Below are 23535 nucleotides of genomic sequence, written 5' to 3' on the forward strand. Positions count from 1 at the left end.
CCCTCTTCTCCTCCCTACCCGTGAGCATCCATTAGAAACCGAGTAACTTTTATACTGATACCTATATCTTTCGCTCCGGACAGTCAAAGAGAGAGCAGGTCAAGCTGGGCAGCAACAGGTCAATCACTATGAACAGGGCACCATCTAGTGTTGCATGCAGAGTATGAGAGAGCTGCACTTATGTTTGAATTTTTTTTTTTCCCCTTCAAGATTAAAGGACAGCCATGTTGGGTGCACTCGCTGGCTTCATGCCGTGTGCAAATTGGCTTTTCGCTCACATGATGCTCGGGTCAGTGCGAGGTTCGTCGCATGTGTTAAAGTATAGAGATGCAAGAAAGCTGAAACAAGCTGGACAAACACACAAAGGGCTCAGCGGACTTGAGCGCTGGTTAAAGCGGGTGGGAGCAGGGAAACAGATGTGATTGTTTGCATAGGCCAGGCTTATAAACCAAACCCCGAGGTGCTGCTACATGTGCGGGAGAAAGGAAGTTTAAGCTTCAACTACCTGCAACATGTTGTGTTCCCCCCCCCACTCCACTCTCAGTGAGTCTGTTGTCTAATTTAGAGAAACATTTTTGAACAACTAAGTTATTGAAAAACACTTAAAAAGTACCAACCTAAAAAATAAATAAAAACAAAAAGCTTCCCCCAAGATCATTTTGGCTTAACAGGAGGGCAGGCACAAGTGGATTAACGATGGCTGCGGTCCAACTTTGAGGAGCTCCCGCCTCTTTGCTGGTTTGCCATCAAGGCTTACTGGGAAACTTAATGGATCGGAGCCACTTGTGCTTTCTCTGCTGTGACGAGTGGACACGCCTGCTGCTGTTTCAGGCAGCTCTTTGCTTCATGTAGCCATTTAGCAGACCAAACTCAATCATTGCATGTTGCTCAACTTTGAAGAAAAAGAAGATCAGATCTGTGTCCCGCAGCTGATCTGGGTGTGGCACCGTTACCTTCATGGTTTGATATGACAGGAAAAGTTATTCTGCATGACACATATCCCACGGAGCGTGCTCAGCTCGCTTCTACCTTCCAAAAAACCCCTTTGACAAAGCAATAAAACACAGCAAATGGTGTTTATTGTCAAAGTGTTGGAGTAGGACAATGTTATATGTGCATAATTCATTATTGTGTACTCTAATTGTGCAACAAACTAAGCTACAGTATATACAGACATCTATCATTAACTGTTGATAGCTGGATGACAGTTATACTGTATAACAGTAAATCTAGTTGGCCGGTTGCTTGGGCAGGACAACCTCAATAAAGGCGATCCATCAAGAGTCCCAAGACTTTGGTATCATCTGCGCTGAATGCAAAATGGTGACTCTTACTCTTACAGTGTAATATCAATCAATACAACTAAACACAGCCATTAAAAACATCCACGTGAATATACTCAATGCAACAAATGTTATGCAGAAATATCTCCCCGCCCTCCCCCTTTCTCTATTACACTCTCTCGTTTCATCTCCATAAAATCCAGTAAAGGTTAAACAAACATTTAAATGTTACATATCCCATTAAAGTAAAAGAGAATAATGTTATGAGAACCCTCAGTCTACATAGCAACAATGCTTTGTGAAAAATATATGTAGAGTGTGAACTAAACATTTACATGATTTTACAGGTGGAAAGGAAACATCGCTTTGACATAACTCTTTAGAATAATAATACAGCCCCACAGTCTTATTAACATGCTATGATCTCTTGTTACTCACTCCGATTGCTGTTCATGTGATGTCAGGCCACGCAGCCTGTCACAGGTTTGTGGTTGTGTCAGTCTGTATACATATTTATTTGTATGTAAGTGTGTCTGCGTGTCAGTATGTGTGTGAGTGTATGCACGTGTGCTTGCAGGCTCAACAGTCCCCAGAGTTATGCGAGTGTAGCCCGGTCTCCATTTTCCAGTCTCTCTGGTCGGTGGCGTCTCCCTGGCCTTGCTGGGAGGCGGCGGGAGACAGCGACATCTGTCTGCGGGGGTTGGCGCTGTGCATGGTGTTCCAGTGGCGCTTCAGATCCGATGCTTTGATGAAGGCTTTGTCGCAGGAGCCGCAGTTGAAGGGACGCTCGCCCCGGTGCTGCCGTTCATGGTCTTTCAGGTGGGACTTGTGCTTGAATGCCTTTTCGCACATTTGGCACGCGAAGGGCCTCTCGTTGCTGTGGACCCTTTCGTGCCTCTTCAGGTCGGGCCCCCTGATGAAGGCCTTGCCGCACACCACGCAGCGGTGTGGCTTGAAACCGGAGTGGATCTTCAGATGCTCTTTGAGGTGGGCGGCAGTGGTGAAGGCTTTGGGGCAGTGCTCACAGCCGTAGGGGCGGTTGGCGGTGAGCAGCCTCTCCTTTTTGGCGTTGTGGTCCATGGGCTTTGCTCCCGTGCTCTGGCAGGAGCCGTGGTCGCGGTGGCCATACAGCAGGTACTCCAGCTTCATGTCGCTGGAGGTTGATGAGCCCCAGGTGTGGCTGTGCGGCTCTTTGCCCATGTTGGTGTTATAGTTGTGGGGCTGAGACACGTGTGAGCCACCGGGCCCCATGCTATCCATCCCCTGATCATAGAAGCTGTTCTTCCTCACCTCCTCCATAGCCAGCTCCTTCAGGATGGCATCCTGAGCTCTCATCCCATGGTCACCCGGAGCCTGGTTTTCCCGCGTTTTCATGTTGGTCAGCTCGCGTTTCTGGGTGCACAAGTTATCCAGGAAGTTGATGCCCAGGATCTGACCAGACGACATCATCATATTGATGTCCTTCTTCCTCACAGCCAGCCTGGCTGTGTACATGTAATTAAGCACCTCCTCGAAGATATCCGAACGGATGAAGTCCAACTCCACGATGGAGTTGTCCTCATCGCTCTGTTTCTTAAAGAGCTTTTTGAAATAGTTGCTGCAGGCGGCCAAGACACAGCGGTGAGCCCTGAACTCTATGTTTTCCACCACGACCACCACATCACAGTGCTCACCTTCCAACCTCTGCTGGTTGAGCATCTTCAGAAAGGTGGCTTTGTGGTCATAGTCGATATATCTTAGTAAATCAGACATGTTGCAGGACAAACTGGAGCAACCTGAGAGGGGGGCAGGGAAAAAAAACAAAAATCAGCAAACTTGTCAAATATTTTGATTCCCACCAAAGAACGAGGGCATGCATGCACCCTGCACAGCTGAGGGGTGGAGCTCTATTTGCATGCCACTTTGGAAAATATATACAGGTAGCGTATGCAGCGCGCCTAACAAACAAAGTATCGGAGAAACTTGCAACCGAAGGTGAACCTGTTCATAAATAAGCGCCCGACAGACAAGAGAGCAAACAAGTGGCCAAACAACCGATGCAGAAACCCCGAAGAAAAAATACGGCAGGGCCCAGAGCCGCAGTAGCGCTAATAATAAGAAGCAAAAACAGAAAAGTAACGGCAGCAGAAACAAACACGCGCACTATTCTCCACTTAAAAAGCGCGTTTTACCGCCGAGTTCGCGTGACAGTCGCGTCGCGTGCAGGAAGGATAACCTTAGCAAGAATATTTCACATTTCACTGCGCCCAGCCATTTTGGTCAGCAAGCCTCCATTGGCATGTTTCTGGTGCCTTTAACTGAGTTCACAAACAGCAGAGGAGACGGCGGCGAACAGACCGACAAACCTCCAAAAACCCGCCGCGCGCTGTTCCGCGCCGCCCGAGCAGACAAAGAGGAAATAAAAAATGTTATTACCCGAAGCCTGAACGCGATTCCCTGTGTTGTCACGCAAGGCAGTCGACGACGATCCAGAGCTGTCGTTTTTCCTCTTCCTCCTCTTGTTGTGACTGTGCGGCTCCACAGGAAATGCTGCATTGTTCTGCTGCCACCTACAGCACCGGAGCGAAGCGCGCTACCGAGATCGTCTATACACGCGGTGGTGACTCACTCTGCCGGAAATCAGACGACGTGCTGAATATATTGGTGATTTTTAAATATAATACAAGCAAACACCCATCAGATAGTCCGTCTGTTCACGTCTTGAAGTTAAAATTAAGAACATTTGATTACAAAAAGTATTTATTTATTCATATTAACTGAACAAAATTGCCAAGAAATGCAGATACACAGTGACACTCAATGAGACACGTGACACCCCCTTAAGGGACAATTCCCACTAGGATTTAAATACCAGGGACTCTCCACCATTTGGTTTTAGAATTGAAGAAGTCTGTTGGATGAAAGGTGAAATGTCTTCAAGAAACATAAAGAAGTCCACTCGCTTTCAGTCCAAGTCTTAGACATAACCTGGGTGTCCAAAAACCTACCTACAGACACAAAGTATCATCTGGGCTTGAAGCTTTTCTTTTTGATAAGCTTTTAGCAGGGGGAGACCTACAGGGGGGCACGGGGAAGCAACAGCCCCCAGCTGCCCACCACAACTTTTATGTTCATCACCCCAGTACAGTCATTTAAGTTCTTTTTCTGTATTTATTTTGGGGAACTTTTGGGGGGAGGGGGGTCTCATTTATACAAAAAAAATTCTTTGTTTTCTCAAAAGAGATAATAATACAATAAATAGATTTAAAGTGTTTTTGTGGATATTTTGTTGACTCTGTTACATGTAGGGCTTTTCACATACTTGCTGAAGAGGTATGTGCCCCTCCTTTGCCCCCCACCACACACGTAAAATTTTCTGTTTTTCGGTGGCTCAAGAGTTGGGTGTTCGTCTTGTAATCGGAAGGTTGCTGGTTTGAGCCCCAGCTCGGACAGTCTCGGTTGTTGTGTTCTTGGGCAAGACACTTCACCTACCGCCTACTGGTGATGGCCAGAGGGGCCAATGGTGCAATATGGCAGCTTCGCTTCGCTTCGCTTCAGTCTGCCCCAGGGCAGCTGTGGCTACAACTGTAGTTTGCCTTCACCAGTGTGTGAATGTGAGAGTGACTGAATAGTGGTATTGTAAAGCGCTTTGAGGGGTCCCAAAAAGCGCTATATAAATGCAATCCATTATTATTATTAATTAAGATGCTGAAATTTAAGAGTAGCGTTCACAAGATTAGAAATGAATACGTGAGGCAGAGTGGTTTAGAGAGGACAGGCTGAGATGGTTTGGACAGGAGGGATGGTAGATATACTGGACAAATGATGCTGAAGATTGAGCAGCCACGGGCGTTTACTCCAATATTGTTCAGCAGGAGTGTTAGTTCATGGGCTACAGCCCAGTGTGGTCTCAAGTGGGCTAGAATGCTAAAACAATTACATAATGCACCATTGTGCCACATGTTTTCTACTGTCACTACATGTGTGACAATTCTTAAAAAACAAAACAAACAACAATAAACAAGCAAAAAACAAAAACAAAAAAACATTTCTATTGTAGATTTTTAAGTGTTTCAAAAGTTTCCTTCCACCTGGAAATACTTTCACTTTTTTTATAAATTTCTAATCCTGTGTGTAATTAATATTCTTTGTAACCACTGTGGTGACATTCATGCGACTCTGAGGTGCACTTTAGTAACAAATGCACATTTACTCACACAATAAGAGACGGAGTGAGCGCTCTTACTCTCTATAAATCTTGGGAAATAACCGCACGTACGCAGAGGGGCGGGGCTTCCGCGTATTCACAGTAATTACCTCTGACTGCACAACGCCTGTCTTAATTAGCCCGCGGGCTCTCCTTTTAACAGGTCAATTAAGGGTTTGGAGCATTTGGTTTCATAAATAATAGATGGGCTGCAGCTTACAGCCTCAACCGCCTCCCATCATCATATTTAAACATTAATTTAACTTTAATTATGTCATTTTTAGATAATTTCACCCTGCTTAAGTTTGATTTTACCGCTTAAAGATCGATCCGTTTCTGCCGTGTGCTCAGCCTAATTGATTTTAGCATATTTCCATAAAGTGAAACTTTAAGATTTAACAATTTAATATCAAATTAAAATCAAAGTTACACATAATTTAAAATTAGCACAACTATTCAATCATATTTCCACTATTTTAACTATATTTGGAGATGACAAAAACTGATACTTAAAGAGGCATAAATGAGTGCTGACACAGGTTTCAGTACTGTGGTGGTTTTTATTATTTTAGAAGAGACCAGCAAATTAAAAAAAACAAAACAAAACAAATGCACTTGCCACTTTTGTTGCACCTTTTTGAGGAAAACACAGCTGTACATCAATAATACTCATTTTTTTGGATACATTAGAATGGATAAGAGGGGGGCAACACAGCTGATGTGTTCAGGGTGGGCGAAAGTGGAGGGGGATTATAGATCTCTCTTGGCTTTGAATGTAAATCAGGGGAGAGCTCGCCAGTCTGAACCCTTTGCCTCACAGTCACACAAACCTGGGACTTGTGCTGCAGCTGATCATCTACCCTGGAGAAAAAACAAACCCTCCACAGGCAAATAAAATCCATTTCATGCCCAGAAACCTTTGATTCCTTGACTTTTTTGCCAGGACATAGTCTCTAAAAACCTTGAAGTGGGGGAATCAATGAGAAATGATGAAACACTGATATAAAGGAAAATGCTATTCAAGTAGACATGACAAAAAAAAAAAAATCAACTTTGAAAGATAATTTGCTATTTTCCTAGGAAAGCTTTGATATGTACAGTACGTAGCTGTAGTGATTTCTGTAGTGACATACCTGCTGGATAACCACGGAGCTGTTTGAAGGAATGAGGCGATGCTTGCTTGTAAATAACGTTGGCACTTCTACTGCGAGGTTAAATAGTGTACGCTCTCTAACATATACAGCCTACAGCGATTTTAAGTTTCCGGAGTGATGGCTTTATTTCATAAATAAAACGTTGCTACAATAATTATTCTCAATAATCATAAAAATGCATCAAAGTCATATAAGGCAGTGAAAGCAAAAGGTTTTGCTTGCTGCACACAGGGATTTGGCGTGCAGACGGATTGAGGAACCACTTGGAGAATCACATGGTTTTCTGTATAATCTTGTTTGATAATGCAACGTTGCTTCCTTCTCATGCAAAATGCATTTAGTTGTTTTGCAGATGATGGCTGTGACTAGCGGCGGAGCTGCAGCACTTGGAGAGTAGGAGGCCTTTCTAGTCTTCTGAGAGTCCCGACGTTATATGTGGAGTTCTGGATGCTGGATTCTGGGAGGGTGCAGAGGTTTAAAAAAAAAAAAAAAAAAAAAAAAAAGCCCTCAGAGTTATTCCTGTAAGAGGAGAGGAAATAGAAGTCAGTGAATCCTGTAAGCTGAACATTTACTGCCACTGTTCATTCTGCCAAAGAGTGAAAATGAGCCTCACTTCAGCTTAAGGCAGTTAAGTTAAACAGACGCTCAGAGAAAAGTTAGAAAAATGCAAATATACAAGACAGATACACACAGGCTAGTCGGGCAACAGGAAATCCACAAAAGTACCATCCTGACAACGGATTCAACAACTCCTACACGTGTTTAGACCAGGGGTCTCAAACATGTGGCTCTTTTACCCAACCAGCAGCTGCTTGTAGCTTTTAGAAAAGAAAAAAAAAACCCCAACAACTTCACTTTAGACCCAATTTCCCTGAACTTTAATTACAGTAGCTAGCACAGTTGTATAGCACGGATGTATACACAAAAAAATGATTTATCATTAGTCCCCCCGACTAAGAATTATTATTTTATTTACTGTATTTAAAACTGCCTCCACTTAAACCCAGCTCCACTTTGTTGGTACTTGAAATAAGTAAACAATAACTAAACAACTTCAGTTATTATGGCTCTAAAATATCATAAATGCAACAAATGCTAATGCAATAAGAATGCAAAGTCCAAATACCAAATAATCATAAACATCTGCATAGCAGTCACAAGTGGTAAATATTTGAACTATTTACACCTATTGGTGATGTTTAATGTTATTTATACTTTATTAGGTTAGGAGACTAGAAAAGTTGAGGTATTTTTTTAGTGACAGCTGGTAAATAAGTTAAAAACAACAAGCGCATCACTAATCGCTCAAAAAGTAGGCCTTATAATATTGCCTTTTTAAGTTATTTTAAAAAGTTAGGCGCTATCATTACTTATATCTTCACTCGTTGATTTATTGGTTAAGGGGAGGGAATATTTAGGAATCATTAAAATCACATAGTAACACTAACAAACTAGTTTATTTTCCCTTAAGAAGAACATGTTTATTGTTTTTACTTGTGGCGCTTCACAGTTTGACAGCTACTAATTTGTTTTGGTTTTTTTAACCACCATAAACCACCAAAAAAAGAAAAGAAAAAAAGAAATCATCATTGTCCTGATGAAGACGCCCGTCTGAGGCATCTCATAACAGTTTTTGTTGCGGGAAGTAAACATGCTTCCAACTGACATTTGTTTCCAGGTTGTGTTGACCGTCACAGGCGATTTGTGTCCATGTCACATTTCACTTTTTCAATCTGTCCTGAGGCTGGGCTGTATATTTTTTTGCTAACGGTCTGTCTGCATGCACGTGGCTTTATTCTATGTGTTTTGGCCTTTCATCCACACAGAAAATGGAGCTTCCTCCCCCCCCCAGAAACTCTGTTCTGTGTTTACATGTGGACAAGGAAAACCAGGATTTTGGCTTGCAATGTCAAACTTGTTCACCTTCATCTTCTTTTCCAGTGTCAGACTGTGTCACACTTTATCGCCCTTACTGGTCCCCCTATGGCTACGATTGGCCAACATTTGTATACAGCTAGGCCTTGAGTCACCACCTGTTGATATCAAATCCTTCACACCCACATTAAATGGCATATAAACAGGAAACTATCTCACGCAATTTAAAACAATATAAGTTACATTTTGACTTCATTGTGGACGTGTTCCTAACATGAGAAACAAAAAAGGAAGAAAATGGTGATTTCCAATTTTTCTGGTTGCACCACCACTCTGTGTGTATCTAGCACCCAAGGGAAACAACAACTACCCAAAACACTACAAACATTTATTATCATGTTACCAGAGCTGTTCAAGCACACTCAGATAAGACAGCACACACGCAAACACAGGACTGAGGGCAAGGCTGCAGAAACAAAGTCAAGCATTCCCATCTGGTGAGTCACACAAGCACACACATGCACGCTCGCTCATCCCAAACGAAGCGCCTTGGGACCGTTTCAGTCAGTCAGAGGATAAAGGAACAAGTTTCACTGCCAAAAGGTGAACTAGAGTAAAACTTGACAGCGAGCACTTTCCAGAGACTATAAATGCTTGAGAGAAGGCAACTAGAATGACATGCTGTGCTGCAGTGAAATGCAAAGTTCTTTTATAACAGCTCCACACATGAGAAAATCCTCACAATACCCACAGTGGACAAGTTGAAACACAAATGGCTGTATTTGCAGAGTTTGTTGAAACGCCATAAGGACTGCTGACCTATTTTTCCCTTCGTGCAAAAACAGGGAAGTGCAACTGAAAGCAGAAGTGTGTCACAGTGTGCCCTAGAATCATCTCAGGGATGAACCCCAGGCTCTGGTGTTCATTTCCATGAAAAGCAGGCTGCTGTCTGCTGCAAAATTATTGCGGTTTTCGCCTTTGTGTCACAAACTTTTCATAGAGTTTTTAAAAGAACAATTAGTGAACAACTTTCAAATCAGATTAAATCTGATATTTTATGTCACATGCATATTCAGTAGTTTCAAAAAAGCCCTAAAAATTAATTTCTCCAAATGTAATCTTTTTTGTGACCTGTACAACTGGGTACACAAGGATTTCCTCAGCTAACATATATAATTTCAAATTTACAGAGCGTAGTTGAAAATAGACCAAAGCACATCTGTGTGCACTCAAGATCAGATTTCAGTCCATACGGGCGCGTCTGCAGTCGCAGGCTCGGAGCGGAAGCCGGTTCAGCTGGAATTTAATCGCTCATCCCTGCCTGTGCTCTTTGTGAGCTACCACAATGCAGGCAGAACAATATATGGAAGATCTTTTCACTCAATGTTTCACAACATGCAGGCATAATTTCAAACATTTTTCCACATGTGTGTCTAATAAATAAATAAGAATACACTTCTTATTTAGAAAACTGTAATATTAGCGCAGCAATTTAAACTTACAAAATATCTTTAAAAAAAGGGAGTAAAGACATCTTTAAACACACAGTACATGGCTGTAGCTCTCAAATAAAAGTTCATTGTGTTTCTCTCCAGCAGAGGGAAGTGTTGTAGCCATATTGCACTAGATTGCATGAGACTGCCGGCAGCATTACTGTAAATGTTTTTAAGCCTTGTCATTACGAATTGAGACTGTAATATCCGGCCTGTGTGCACACATGCATCTTCAGTCCTTTTCCCTGCAGAGGGGAATGAAATGACAGCAGCATGATGCATTAGTTGTAAGTACCACAGAAACAGGGCTATCTGCACCAGTGAGAAGAAGTGCTGATGGAAAAGCAGCATGCCTAAGAGAGGAAACCAGCTTGAAAGAACAAACAAGAAAAACAAAGCCCAGTTCAACCAAATTAAAACCAGACTAAACAGGACAGCGCCGGGATCGGGACTTGGGGCCTTGCTGTCTTACCTGGTTCAGTCCTCCCCCTCCTCTGGCGTGATCTCTGTCTCTTTATGTACCACTACTTTGGTCACTGACATGTCAGGGTGCTGTTCTTTAGCCTCCTTTATGGCCTGAGCCAGAGCCTACATACGGGAGTGCAGTGCCAAAAGGGATCACCAGGGGGAGACAGAGAACGGAGAAAGGCAGGGAGGGAGCGGGGATGTTGGATTGTAAGTCAGTATGCCAACAGGGAAGTCATTTTTAGTCACATTTCTTATACGTCCAGAACTTGTTAAGCCATATGATGAGTTAATTTGTTTAAAATGTCACGTTAGCCCATTCCTGTCCTAAATATCCTGACGGTTACTAAGTCACCGCTCAGCACTTGACCTTTTTAATTTACCACACAATCAAATAATCAGCTTTGCAGAAAGAGAAAAATAATGAGTATGGGTAAGCAGAGAAACAGTATGAAAGGACTAAAAGACCTCGTCATGGTCGATGTCTGCGTCTCCGGTGATAACGATCCTTTTCTCGATTCTTGTCTCCGATATGCCTCCTTTCACCGTCTGACCAACAGAAAACACATAAAATAAGATAAGATAAGATAAGAGAACCTTTATTAGTCCCACACGTGGGAAATTTGTTTTGTCACAGCAGGAGTGGACAGTGCAAAAGTTATGAGGCAAAAATTAGAATACAATAAGAATAATACAGTACACAACTGTACAGAATAGAATAAAATAAAATACTATATACAGTAGAATAAAATAAAATAAATATACAATAGATAAAAATAGAATACAAATACAAATACTATATACAACTGAGTAAAAATACAACGATGACAGAAAGGATTATTGCACTTGGTATTATTGCATATGTATGGATGTGTGTGCTTGTTCAGTTAAAGTCTTTATTATGGAGTCTGACAGCAGTGGGGAGGAAAGACCTGCGGAATCTCTCCGTCCCACACCGTGGGTGCCGCAGTCTCCCACTGAAGGAGCTGCTCAGTGCTGTCACAGTCTGCTGCATGGGGTGGGAGATGTTGTCCATCAGGGATGACAGCTTAGCCGCCGTTCTCCTGTCACTCACCACCTCCACTGGGTCCAGAGGGCATCCTAGAACAGAGCTGGCCCTTCGGATCACCCTGTTCAGTCTCTTCCTGTCCCCAGCAGAGATGCTGCCGCCCCAGCAGACCACGCCATAAAAGATAGCAGAAGCCACCACAGAGTCATAGAAGGTCTTCAGGAGTGGGCCCTCCACTCCAAACGACCTGAGTCTCCGCAGCAGGTACAGCCTGCTCTGCCCTTTCCTGTAGAGGGCGTCTGAGTTATGAGTCCAGTCCAGTCTATTGTTCAGATGAACACCAAGGTACCTGTAGCTGTCCACAGCCTCAATGTCCATACCTTGGATGTTCAGTGGTTGCAGTGGAGAATGCTTGTGCCTGCGGAAGTCTACCACCAGTTCCTTGGTTTTACTGGCGTTGATCTGGAGGTAGTTCAGCTGGCACCAGTCCACAAAGTCTTGGGTCAGACCTCTGTACTCCTTGTCGTCCCCATCAGTGATGAGGCCGACTATTGCAGAGTCATCAGAGAACTTCTGCAGGAAGCACTGGGTGGAATTGTGGGAGAAGTCTGCAGTGTAGATGGTGAAGAGGAACGGAGCCAGAACCGTTCCCTGTGGGGCCCCCGTACTGCAGACGACCCTGTCCGACACACAGCCCTGAGTCCTCACATACTGTGGTCGGTCGGTGAGGTAGTCCAGGATCCAGGTAGTGAGGTGATGGTCCACTCCAGAGTTCACCAGCTTGTCCTTTAGAACCGAGGGAAGAATAGTGTTGAAGGCACTGGAGAAATCAAAGAACATGATTCTCACAGTGCTTCCAGCGGTCTCCAGGTGAGCGAGGGAACGATGTAGGAGGTGAATGACGGCATCATCCGCTCCAATGCCAGGCTGGTAGGCAAACTGAAGTGGGTCCAGTGATGAGCTTATTAGGCGCCGAAGCTGAGCCAGTCACTGCAATACTCCCGTCAGCTCGTCATAAGAAAGTCTTAATCTAGGTATCTGAACTTGTTTGGCCTTTTTTGTAGCTTAAGCAGCTGATGATAATACTAATGATGATGATAATAATAATAATAATACTACTACTAATAATAACAATACTAAAAGCACCGATAAAAACAAAACTGTAATAACTCATGAAAATAAAAACCAGGGGATGGATATATGCATCTGTTTTCATCCCCTTGGGCAGGCACACACTTGCGATCACTTGATGAGAACACTTTCCCGGCTTATTCAGCGATTCAGGTTTGAAACTTGCCAGAAAGAAGAGAGACGCTCAGATGTACAACAAGCGTGAAGAGTCTAAAGCATAGGTGTCAAACTCTGGCCAAATTTGGCCCGCAGCCTAATTACATTTGGCCCGCGAAGCCATACCAAATTACTATTAGAGCTGGCCTACTGGTGTTATACAGCTAATATATATATATATTGTTTAATATTAAGCTTTGCTTGTTCCATATTCAGTTTTTCAGCAAAACTTGTTTGAGTCCATAAGAAAAGATTCATTCTTATATCTGGAGGAAGATTTTTTTTTTTTCAATAAATATTAATGTTAGCCCGCAACTTTGTTCCAGTTTTGAATTTTGGCCCACTGTGTATTTGAGTTTGACACCCCTGGTCTAAAGCAACAACAGATGTGCCCTGACCTTTGTGATGTGTGTGGTTGTCGTGGTGCTGGTGGTCTCTGAGGTTATCGTCTGAGCACTCAGCAACACTCCGGGGTCTGCATCACCGTTAGTCTCAACCTGTTGATACACAAAACACTCTACATGAGCACTGCACATAAAACCATCTAAACACAGCAGCAGTACTACCTTCTTTAAATTCCAATAAATACTGATTAGTGGAAACCTCAAAGCTCAAACTCATTCACGTTTAGTTCACTCCTGAGAAAATTATCTGGATTGTGCTGCATGCTGCTACATGTTGACTTTTCCCACCATATAGTAGATAACTGTGTGTGTCTGTTGCTGTGCAGGTAGTGTGTTTCAGCCAAGTCTGCAGCTGAAGACAAACAGTGAGACAAACTGCAGGTCAGACGATAACTCTTGGTGGTTTTAAGTGAGCCACACTGTTTGCTATAAACAAACAAACAAACAAACAAACTGAACCAATCACATAACATCCTTGGCAGAGGTAGACATACTTACCCCCCTGCAGTTTTTAAAAGCATGCCTAAGGGATGCGAGTACCCCATTTAACAAACGCTGACTTAATCCATCGCTAATCCATGAAAATTTATAGTTGAGCTTTAAAGCTGCAGTAACTCCAACTGCTGCAGTTCCCATCAGCTCTACAAAGCTTCAAAAATGTGTTTTTATCTCATTTCTTACTGCTCAGACTTTCCAGTAACTTCAGTGTTTTGACTCACTCTCACTGGTCGTCTGCTGTCACAGCAGGCAGTTGCTGTACCTTTTTTCTTTTTGCGTTTCTGATAACTGTTCTCCATTAAATGCTGGCTGCTCACCAAGCAGATTATAGTCAGAAGCTAGCAGCTGAACACAATGCAGCTTTAAGCTTCAAAACAAACATTTCTCACAAGAGGTAGTGGGGAGCAAAATGGCGCTAAAAGTCGGGTTAATATTTGACCTCCCAGGCAAATGCAAACACTGCACTCAGTGAACGAGTGCTGCTCTGCAACATGATTGTCAGTTCACCTCAAATCCTGCTGTTGCTACTGCTAAATTTCTTATACCAACTCGTACACTATTCCTCCATCACTGCCATCCAATAACTACGACAGTCACACATTGTGGTCACATGTACCTCTGCAGCTTCATAGGTGATCGTTTTTGTCTCAGTGTGGATCACGGGCATGTCTTTGGTAGCCACTGCGGTAATGTCGGGACTCTGTTTGACAAATACACAAAACAGGGACAAATAAATGCCTGCAGGGGAAGACCAGCATTATGAAAAGCACCCTACCTGAGTCAGATGTTATGCCTGAAATCAAATGCTACAGGTGTTCACTGTTAACTGTGTGCTTCTGTTCTTAAAATAAGTAAATCACATTGACTAAAATAATGCTAATAAGCTAAGCCAAGGATGGTCACCGAGTGCCTCAGATCTCTAAAAGAGCATGCAGTCATGTGTTAGTCCCTCATCCAGTGCAGGGGAGGACACTGAAGAACGGGAATCACAAGTTTTCTATCAAGTGTGTGCACCACATCAATTAAAAGGTCAGCTGATCTGCACAGCAACAAACTGCGGAGTTAGGAGCTTGAGAAATAAATCCATGCGTTTGGCAGAGCTAGATCGATTACTAGTGGTGGGCCGTGATGCGGGGGGAGATGGTGAGTCTGTAATAATGAGGCTGAGGCGTCTGAAGCTTATGCAATGTTACCTCCAACCGAGGCACAGCAGAAGGCGAATTGGAAGCTGGTGTGTGTGACCTAAGGAGTTCAGATAGAGTCCCTTTGTGTGGGCTTGTCTGGCCTCGCACCTCAGTTTCTTTTTCCAGTGCTTTGCCCTCTACAATTTCTTCTGATGCCATCATATCTCCTCTCCCTTCTGACTCATTTTCTTCCATTTTTTGCAAATTCACTTCTTTATTGTCATACTTGTGAGGTACTCCCTTCTTTACAGCCAAGGGTTTAACCTCTGCTTCCTCCGTTTCATCTTCTGGGCTTTCCATCTTAACATGGTAATATTTCTCTTTTTCAAACGGCAAACGGTTTGACATCTCTGAAAGTTTCTTTGAGTCATCCTCTGTACACTCAGGGGCCACTGGAAAACATTCCACCACCTCTTCATCCACCTCCATACCATCTTCTGTCTTTACGGGGAATTCTTCTTTGAAAAATTGTACCTCATCAGAGAACTGAACCCTGTTCTTCACTTCTGTGTGCTTCTTCTCCCCTGCATGTTTAAAAGCTGCAAACTTCTTTTCTAAAGACTCCAAAAACCTCTTATTTTTTTCTTCATCGGGTTCCTCCTCTGTTAAAGGCAGCTCTCCTTGCTTTCCATAACCACTAATATAATCAGGAAGAGTAAATCTGAACCCATCATTGCCATTTTTTAACATCGGTGCCTCCACCTCTACATCTGTTAAGCTTAGCTCCCCAGCATTTTCATGGCTTGTGGCTCTGCTGTAGGGTGCGATTGCTCGGCCTGTACAGCCTCTGTGGTCTGGATATTTACCGATGGCCCTGCAGACTTGGCTGGGAGTGCCTCCGTCTCTATCACCGGTTTCTCCTCCTGACCAGCTGGTGCCTGTGAATGATAATTATATCATTAGATAATGTCAAAATTCAAACACACAGGGCAAATTCAAACCTGTAAAGGGAACAACTGTTAGTTATGAGCACGTGTACAACCAGTACAACAATTACATACAACCTGTGTTCCAATACTTATTTACTGTAAGGGCCAGAGAGCAGTGGTCACCTTTTGAGAGGAGGAAACACACTCCAACGTAGACTAATGGGACAGGAAGATGGATGGACACAAGAACAGAGAGAGAGAGGTGAAGAGGGAACAGTCAAAAGTCACAGTCTGGATTTAAAGAGCCAAAGGAGAGAGCATGGAAAAGGAAAAAAGGGACTGAAAAGTAAATAATGTAATGATTGTATGGAATACCATTATGTAACTTATTAAATGTGCTGACTTATGACAAATCCTAAATCCTTTAAACAAAAATCCGGTTTTAGAATCACTAAATCCACTAGGAGCAAATTTCCACTAATCTGCTTTTCAAAACTGCTCCATAAGAACAGTGAAATCTCTTCTCGGGTAGATCCATACAATTTCCCCCCCCCGACCTGTTTATGAGGCAGAGGGGATTTTGGAGGATGAAAGCTGCAGCAGTGGCACCGAGCCAGGGCTATGAAGTCACCGCTTTCAGGGAACTGATAACGGAACCGAAAGAAAGAAATGGTGTCGCTTAGCAGAGCTGTAGAAACAGACAGAGACCCAATTTCTTCCTTTATCAGCTGCGGGAGTTAGCTGCTACTGTAAGGCAAGCTGTTAGCTGTCAACAAAACTCAAAAACAAACCCAAAGCAGCTGCACTGAAAAAGAAGCAGCGGGCCCGACTGCAAAAGAAACCAGCGGTTTGGCAAGAATGCGTGTAAACGCTAGGTGTTAAGGGACTGTTAGCCATGCACGGGGCTTGAGTTATTAGACCGGTTTGGTCGCTGCTGGAGTGAAGGCAGTAAATGGGGCTAGGCAGCGGGTGGTGGTGGTGGAGATATGAGGGGAGGCAGCCAAAACTGAATAGTTACTTTTAGTTTTCATACAGTACCACAACTAAAGATGTAGTTGAAGATTCAGAAACTGTAATCTGAGTCAGGCTGGACTTTGACTGCTCAGACTGGACTTCTTTGAAAGTGAAGATTTCTGCTCTCTCCTGTAGTCCATCAGAAGTCTTCATATCTTTTACTTCCTTTGTTGACATACTGATGAACTCTGGAGTCTCCGTCTTCACCTCCTCAGAGATCCATGATGCCATAGCCTTCTTAGGCGAGTCAATGCCTTTAATCTGAGTCATGCTGTCTGTTTTTATCTCCACCTTCGGACTCAGCATCTTGGCGGCTGTAGTTTGAGCTTCTGTAACAACTGAAGTGTCTGCTCTGGGGATTTCTTCCTCTTTAGAAGCCATCCGCATTACATGCTCATCAGCTTTAAACTCTCCAGGGACAGCACTTTTCTCTTTGCCCTCAGTGTCTGATTTATCCTCGGCGTCCTTCAGGATAATTAGCGTCCCTTTCTTGTCGCTGATGGCTTGGGACACTTCTTGTCTCATAGCTCCGGGGCTGACCTTCACCACCAACCTCTCTGACACCTCGTCCTGGGACTCAGGGGTTTTCTCCTCCACCTCCCTCAGGGTCCCGTCCATAAAGACGTCGTCGTCCATAGTGGTTGACAGACTAATCCCATGAGGCCCAGAGGAGGTGGGCCCATCAGCTGTCATACTATCCACCACATATTTCACCAGATAACTTGCTGCCTGGGGAGACACTTGGCTTATTGGACATGGATCGTTCAAGTTAGTAGACAGAGGACATGACAAAGCCAATACACAGCAGAAATAAAGAACGCACAAGGAGAAAACACACACACACACCTTTTGCTAAACAAACTTAACATAACATTTTACATATTTCAGTACATTTAAAGACTGGGCAGTCCTAAACACTGGCCATAGGTTTAATTTGAGATTTCTTCTGTTGTTTTTCTGTGATTTGCTAACCAACTTTTGTGGATGTGGTCAAGTCAATTTAAATTCTTACAACAGTTTAATGGTTTGTTCAACTACAATCAAATCTGGAAAAAACATGCATTTGCACCACAACGGCGTCCTACTCTCAACGACCACAGGCAATTTGCAGCTCTTAGTAATCACACTTCAATTTCTCCAAGAGCTGCAAGTTCTAGTGTCCCTCCGCAGAGACAGAGGTACTGTCACTATAAGAACTAATGAGTCTTTAGCGGTTTCTAAACTTGAAAAGACAAAAAGGACGTTTTAAAAGCTTTCAAACAGCGGCCAAAGAAAGCTTAGAGAGTGTTGAGGGGGAAAAAAAAAAAAAGCAGAAATTGACAGAAACACTGTTCTTTCAAAGAACCACAAGCTACAAGTAACTCCACATAGATAAAGGTAAAAACAAACAAACAAAAACAACAAGTCTCACACATGTTCAATATTAACTCAGTGGAAGCAGCTTACCTCAGTGATTTTAGGTTCCACCTCTTTTGTCTCATCTGCTGCTGGCTCATCTTCTTTAGTCTGCAGAGGGAACAAAACATAAATAGACATTTAAAGAAAGTCACATATATTCAAGAAAAATACAAGAACGGGCAGAACCAGTGGAACCGCATGTTCCATTGTGGCAACTCTGGATCCTAAAGCTCCTTCACCTTCTTGCCTTTTAGTCAGACACACTGGTTGTCAGTGACTCGTCTTCAGACTTTAATTAGTGCCGCTCATTTGTCCTGTGCAAGTCCATCAGATAATTTTACACATCACAAGTAAAGGAGAAACTCTGATAAAAATGCACATGTCACTGAGCACAACAATCACACCACTGATTAATGACTTCATCATCCATTACCGAGACAAATTAATATGATAATCAGTTACCGAAGACATGAGCTGATAAGAGGGAAAGAGAAACACACTCACTGAAATTAACTTTATTCAGCTCTGAATAACTTTACAGATAATTCTCCTCTGTCAAGGTGCCCATCGTCTCCTTTCATATGCACTAAAACCATTTGGGATGCAAAATGTGTGACCACACTTGCACCGTTTGAGAAAAAATAAAAATCTAGGCTCATTATGAATATTAAATTTACTGCTTTATGAGTCAATGTGCACTAAATCCTGAACTGACTACTTTTTTTTTTTTTTGAAGCAAAAAAAACCAAAGGAAATCTCCTTGGTGATGTCATGCTCTACACACACATGCCATCATTCAGTCTGCTGTGGTGCTGCAGCTTACATCCAGCTCCAGCGGCTCTATCATTGGTGCCTCATCCGATCTAGGTGAGCGCATAGGGGACGAGGAGAGTCTCTTCTCCCACTCTGTCAGACCGGGCGTGGCGATGCTTCCGTCGGTCTCCAGGAAGGAACGCTTCAATTCGCTGATGTTGGTTTGGTGCTTGACGACCTCCGCCGGAGGCTCTGTGTCCTAAAGTGGCCGATCAACCGTGATACAATGATGAGGGCAGGAGCAGCGCGGAGGGAACGACGGCCATGCTTCATGTACGCAATGGTAGCTTGCATTTCCAAAGAATTACCAAAAATACGCGGACAGCATAAAATGCAGCTCGGAAAAGATCTGCGACGTAAACTTCCGCAGACCTAAATCAGTTGCATTATTTGCTTCCTCGGCTCTTCATACTTATTGTTCACAGGCCTGTTTAGGACTTTGTCCAGGCTACCTGTGCAGCAGCTAGCACAAAACGCAAAACAAAAGCAAAAAAAGGTACACCCACATGGCAGCTGTTAAGAAAGTAGCAGCTTGTACTGAAATGCTAAAGAAGCATTTAAGACTAGCTTAATTTTCTGGGGCGGGGGGGACTGGTTTCATGCAGAGATTTACAGATTTAGTTTCATAGGTTTAGTTAAGAAGAACACTCCCAAATCTCATTCAAGGTTAATAATGACCTATTTCAACTTAGCCTGTTTTGTCATAAGAATGCATTTGGATGCTCACAGCAAGTCTAACTCCCCAAAATCTCAAATACTAGCAGCCACTCATCAGACACATCTGTTACCACTTCGATTACCAGTTAGGTTTCCTCTTACCAAAGTAACCTGCATGCACATTTCAGTCATGCATTTTTTTTCTTACCAACCTCTAGCATCAGATTACTATGTCTGATAAAAACGTTTTCCCCTTTTACTCGTCTTATGAAACTATACTGCAAAGACAAGAAAGGGGGAGAGGAACTGTAAATAAGGGAATTAGATGCTTTATTAAAATCAAAATAGTTTTAGGAGAAACTGGGAGCCTCGGTTTGTACAGTATGACTGACAAATGAGGGTAAGCTTCAACGCACTGAAAAGTTACAGGTTATGAAGAACCTTGAAAACTGAAATCTGAGTCCTGGGTGTAGCAACAGCAGGAAATTAAACATAACCACGACTCCACAAAAAAGCAGCAGAAGTCTGCGCAGTGGATTTAAGCAAGAGTCTGATGTAAGGTATGATAGTGAGCATCAGCAGCAGCAGCAGCAACAGGCAAGCGAAGGCAGATGGATTGAACAAAATGACTGATGGCTGATTTGTGAGCGGCTCAGTGCATCTGATGTCGGTGTGATGCACTGAGCAGGGCTGCGAAGCAAGCCCGGTGTACCTGCGTCCGCATCTCAGAGTCCTCATCTGCTTCAGACTGGCAGCAAGTAAGGAGGAAAGCATAGAGACAGTGAGACAAGACAGTAATGCGCTATTAAAGAAGAGACGCAGATGGAAAAAACAGGTGAAGGGAAAGAGAAAGCGAGCAACAAGGACAAGCAAGCAGAGGTAAGAGAGGGAAGGAACGGGTAAAGATAATGAACAGAAACTGACAGTTAGCTAATCCCCGGCTCTGAACAACTACAGTCCACGACAAAATATGTAACAAGGAACTGCAGCCATGTCCACCTTTGGATCTTTCCACAGGTTTAAAAGGACTGACAGCAAGTTTTATCAGGCAGCTGATTTCATTTCAACTTTCCAAATCAAAAAGTGGAAGAAACTGAATAAACAGTGACTTTCTCTGCTCTATACTACACAGCTATTGAGCTTATTCTTAAATCAATGAACAAGTATTACCAACATCCACAAACCAAGTGGACGTTGACTTGTGTGATGAGTTTTTCTTTAAAAAGCTCTTTTCTGACTTTAAGTGTAACCACCAGTATTTAGCCATTAGCTTCTAGCAACAGCTATTTCTGATGCTGCCAGACTTCAGAAGCGATTAGATAGAAACATCCAAATTAGTTTGGGATGGTTATGTCTCCCCCTTTATGGCCAAAATGAGCGTATTACAGGAGCTTAAGCTAACAGAATCTGGCAATATTTTTCACTTCAGATGATGAAATCAGACAGACACAAGAAGCCTGTCTGAAATCCTCTTCGTTTAAAAAACGCTTTTGTTTTTAGGTATTACAAATTAAAGTCTATCATCAACAGACACTGCAACAGGTGCAGGGCTTAGCCAACAGTCAGTATTAATGGAGTCTGTAGAAAAGACTGATAAAGAGATAAAAGTGCAGATACTGTGACATGCATTTTAATACATAAAAAAGGGAAGGAACTAAAATGGCATAACAAGATCCAGAGCACGACATACACGACTTTTGCATTTTCGCAAAAAACGTTTCAGTGGTTACCAGACCTATAATTCACCGGCACTTCCTTGCTTTTCCTTTTTATTCTGTATTTCCTGCATGCCTTAATTATGATGGTTTTCTTTGTGTACAAACCTCTGTAGCGGTCATCTCTCCATCAAAGGCAAAATCAGTTTGTTCGCTGTCAGTCTGCATTCACAGACACACCCAAACGGGTCCAAGTCGAAAGCAAGAAAAACAAGAACAACCAAACTTGTGAACTTTTGACTATTTGCATTTATGCTCTACAGAAATTCTTCATAGCCACAATAATGGGGAAGATGGAAATGCATTGGCTGTTTGCACTGTCAGCTACAGATTATTAGACAATACTGCAGATACGTTCTGCAAAAGAACAACCACAAAACAAACAGTTAAAAAGCAAATGAAAAATAAGCAGAAGCAAAACAGACTCAGAGGAAGATGAAACCTTCGGTCAGTCACTTTGACATTTCAGGGTAACATTTGATATATATTTTTTAAATCAATAATACAAATTTGTGATTACGAGAGGCTACATCCTGGTTTATGTCAATCACTCCACGTGGATATGACATTTGCTGTGTAGTCACTGTACAAACACAAAACACTTGACAGTAAAAATTTGTTGCCGAACAGTAACCTGACTTTCAGGCCCTCCCCCTCCTCTCACGTCATGCATGCTGGGGTGATTAGGATGTATTTATCGGTCACCGTCTCTCTGCATCACAGCGTGTATTACACTACACTCATAATTGGTGACTGCAAAGAGTGCTGCTTGAGGGAAAGGTAGCACATCTTTGCACTCCACATGGCAAGCCTCTTCACCGAAACACTCGGTGCCCTTTTCAGCTGATGTTCTGTTTGAATGATTCATTTTAATTAGTGCTGCTCTTCTGGACGCAATGCAGAGAGACTGAGTGCAGATATATATGGATGTGTTCCCATGCAGCTGGTATGGATAACGGTTTAATCTATAAAAGCCCTGAATGTACATGATAACACTGAGATGGGTTAGCCACAAAAGCCGTGTTTTTCTTTGTGGGGTTTGGTGAAGGATTAGTGACTAAATGAAGACAGGTGACTTCTTCTGATACTCATAATCTGTAAACACAATGTGCTCATTCAGATAGTGAAATAGTCACATGATGAACTGTTTTTTTCTTCAGTGAGAGTTCATGGTAACGTGTCACTGAAGCAGCTCAGAAGCTCTTAATGTCCCTGACTATTTGTGTCTAACCCTCTCTTTAAACATACATCAAATATGAGATGGTGAGACTTGCAAGTTCATCTCCGTGTACTCGTGATGCTGATGAGGATGTAGTCTACAGGATGAATGTGACTGGGCAGAGATGAGGTTCTGAAAGTAGGAGACTGACAGACACTGGGACAGACAGTCTCCAGGTCGACTCTGAACTGGTGAAACGGCAGAGGACACGGTAAGGGGTTAACCGATATCATGGACTGTCATTCTAAGCCAGGGGCGGGTACTGGAACATACAGGCGTCCGCAAAACACACCTCCTCTTCCTCTGAACTGTCATGGTCATGGTAACTCTGGGCTAGGGAGGCGGTCAGGGAGGCTGCCTTGGGCTCCAGGTAGCAGAGGCACAGCGCCAGCGGGAAGGAGAGGGTGAGGGCATAGGGCACAGAGAAGGAAGTGGAAAGCAGGAAGAAGAAGATGAAAAGGAAGCAGGGGATGAGTGAAGGTGACTTAATGGGGAGGAAGTTCTGCGCACACTCAGGAAGGAAGCGCATCTCTGACAGGTCAGGGAATGTGATGTAGCCATCCTCATCTAGGATGGACGACAGGTCGGGCAGGTGCAGGGAGAAGGAGAAGAGCGTGCCGCCCCGGCTCTTGCCCTGCTCCAGCCTCTGCTTGCGGGCTGACAAAAGCAGAGCCTGCTCCTCCAGCAGGGCGGCTTTATGGTCGGCGCGGGCTTGCCGGCGGCGGCACCCGGTACTGCTCTTGACTGGACTGACTGATGAAGCTCGCTTGCGGGCGTTCTCCCTGTGCCTGCGCCGTACTTTAGTTGATGAAATGGGGGATGAAGGGAGCGAGAGCTCAGAACGGAGGGGGTCAGATGTGAATGCATGAGGGGTGCACTGACGGAGGGAAATGACAATGAAGAGATGGCCGTGTGTGTGTAGGGGAAAGGAAGGGGGCGAATAAGCATGAGCACACACACGAGTATAGTGTGAGGGTCAAAGGAAAAACAAGAAAAGAAAAGCTAATTAGTA

At 43.5% G+C, this 23535-nt stretch overlaps 2 protein-coding genes across 13 annotated transcripts in view; both read right to left on the reverse strand.

Annotated features, from left to right (window-relative positions):
- Window positions 1-1057: 1057 nt before the first annotated feature.
- LOC146687384 (zinc finger and BTB domain-containing protein 14-like) lies at window positions 1058-3830 on the reverse strand. 2 transcript variants are annotated; one of them, XM_085439734.1, is made up of 2 exons: window positions 3629-3830; window positions 1058-3058 (listed from the first exon to the last, which is right to left on the reverse strand). In XM_085439734.1, the coding sequence occupies exons 1-2, from the start codon at window positions 3816-3818 to the stop codon at window positions 1863-1865; spliced, it is 1386 nt and encodes a 461-aa protein (XP_085295860.1). In that variant the 5' UTR covers window positions 3819-3830; the 3' UTR covers window positions 1058-1862. The 2 variants fall into 2 exon arrangements, with proteins under 2 accessions (XP_085295860.1, XP_085295859.1); XM_085439733.1 differs by having other exon boundaries at window positions 3699-3819.
- Window positions 3831-6009: 2179 nt separating this feature from the next.
- epb41l3b (erythrocyte membrane protein band 4.1-like 3b) overlaps window positions 6010-23535 on the reverse strand; it is a 43764-nt gene continuing 26238 nt past the window's right edge. For 2 of the 11 annotated variants that reach the window (XM_085440010.1, XM_085440009.1), the window contains 13 exons: window positions 22816-23400; window positions 21413-21466; window positions 20302-20337; window positions 18943-19131; window positions 18168-18227; window positions 16746-17450; window positions 15891-15923; window positions 15645-15716; window positions 14271-14354; window positions 13151-13249; window positions 10925-11005; window positions 10464-10579; window positions 6010-7142 (listed from right to left, as the gene is read on the reverse strand). In XM_085440010.1, coding sequence (XP_085296136.1) covers window positions 10469-10579; window positions 10925-11005; window positions 13151-13249; window positions 14271-14354; window positions 15645-15716; window positions 15891-15923; window positions 16746-17450; window positions 18168-18227; window positions 18943-19131; window positions 20302-20337; window positions 21413-21466; window positions 22816-23400 — 2109 coding nt within the window. In that variant the 3' untranslated portion in view covers window positions 6010-7142; window positions 10464-10468. Of the gene's footprint in view, window positions 7143-10463; window positions 10580-10924; window positions 11006-13150; window positions 13250-14270; window positions 14355-15644; window positions 15717-15890; window positions 15924-16745; window positions 17451-18167; window positions 18228-18942; window positions 19132-19801; window positions 19868-20301; window positions 20338-21412; window positions 21467-22815; window positions 23401-23535 lie in introns of all 11 variants that reach the window. The other 9 variants (XM_085440013.1, XM_085440011.1, XM_085440016.1 and 6 more) reach the window with 7 other exon arrangements.

This window comes from Copadichromis virginalis, linkage group LG18, assembly GCF_057382275.1.
Source record: "Copadichromis virginalis isolate Kocher_CV1m ecotype Utaka linkage group LG18, C_Virginalis_male_GT1.1, whole genome shotgun sequence".
Classification (NCBI taxonomy): Eukaryota; Metazoa; Chordata; class Actinopteri; order Cichliformes; family Cichlidae; genus Copadichromis; species Copadichromis virginalis.

Bases quoted from the DNA above. Each gene is read 5' to 3' on its own strand.
- LOC146687384 (XM_085439734.1), bottom strand. From the start codon at position 3,818: ATGCAGCATTTCCTGTGGAGCCGCACAGTCACAACAAGAGGAGGAAGA. The intron at 3,059-3,628 runs GTTTGTCGGTCT...CCCCCCTCTCAG, and splicing joins CGCGCGGCGGGTTTTTGGAG to GTTGCTCCAGTTTGTCCTGC.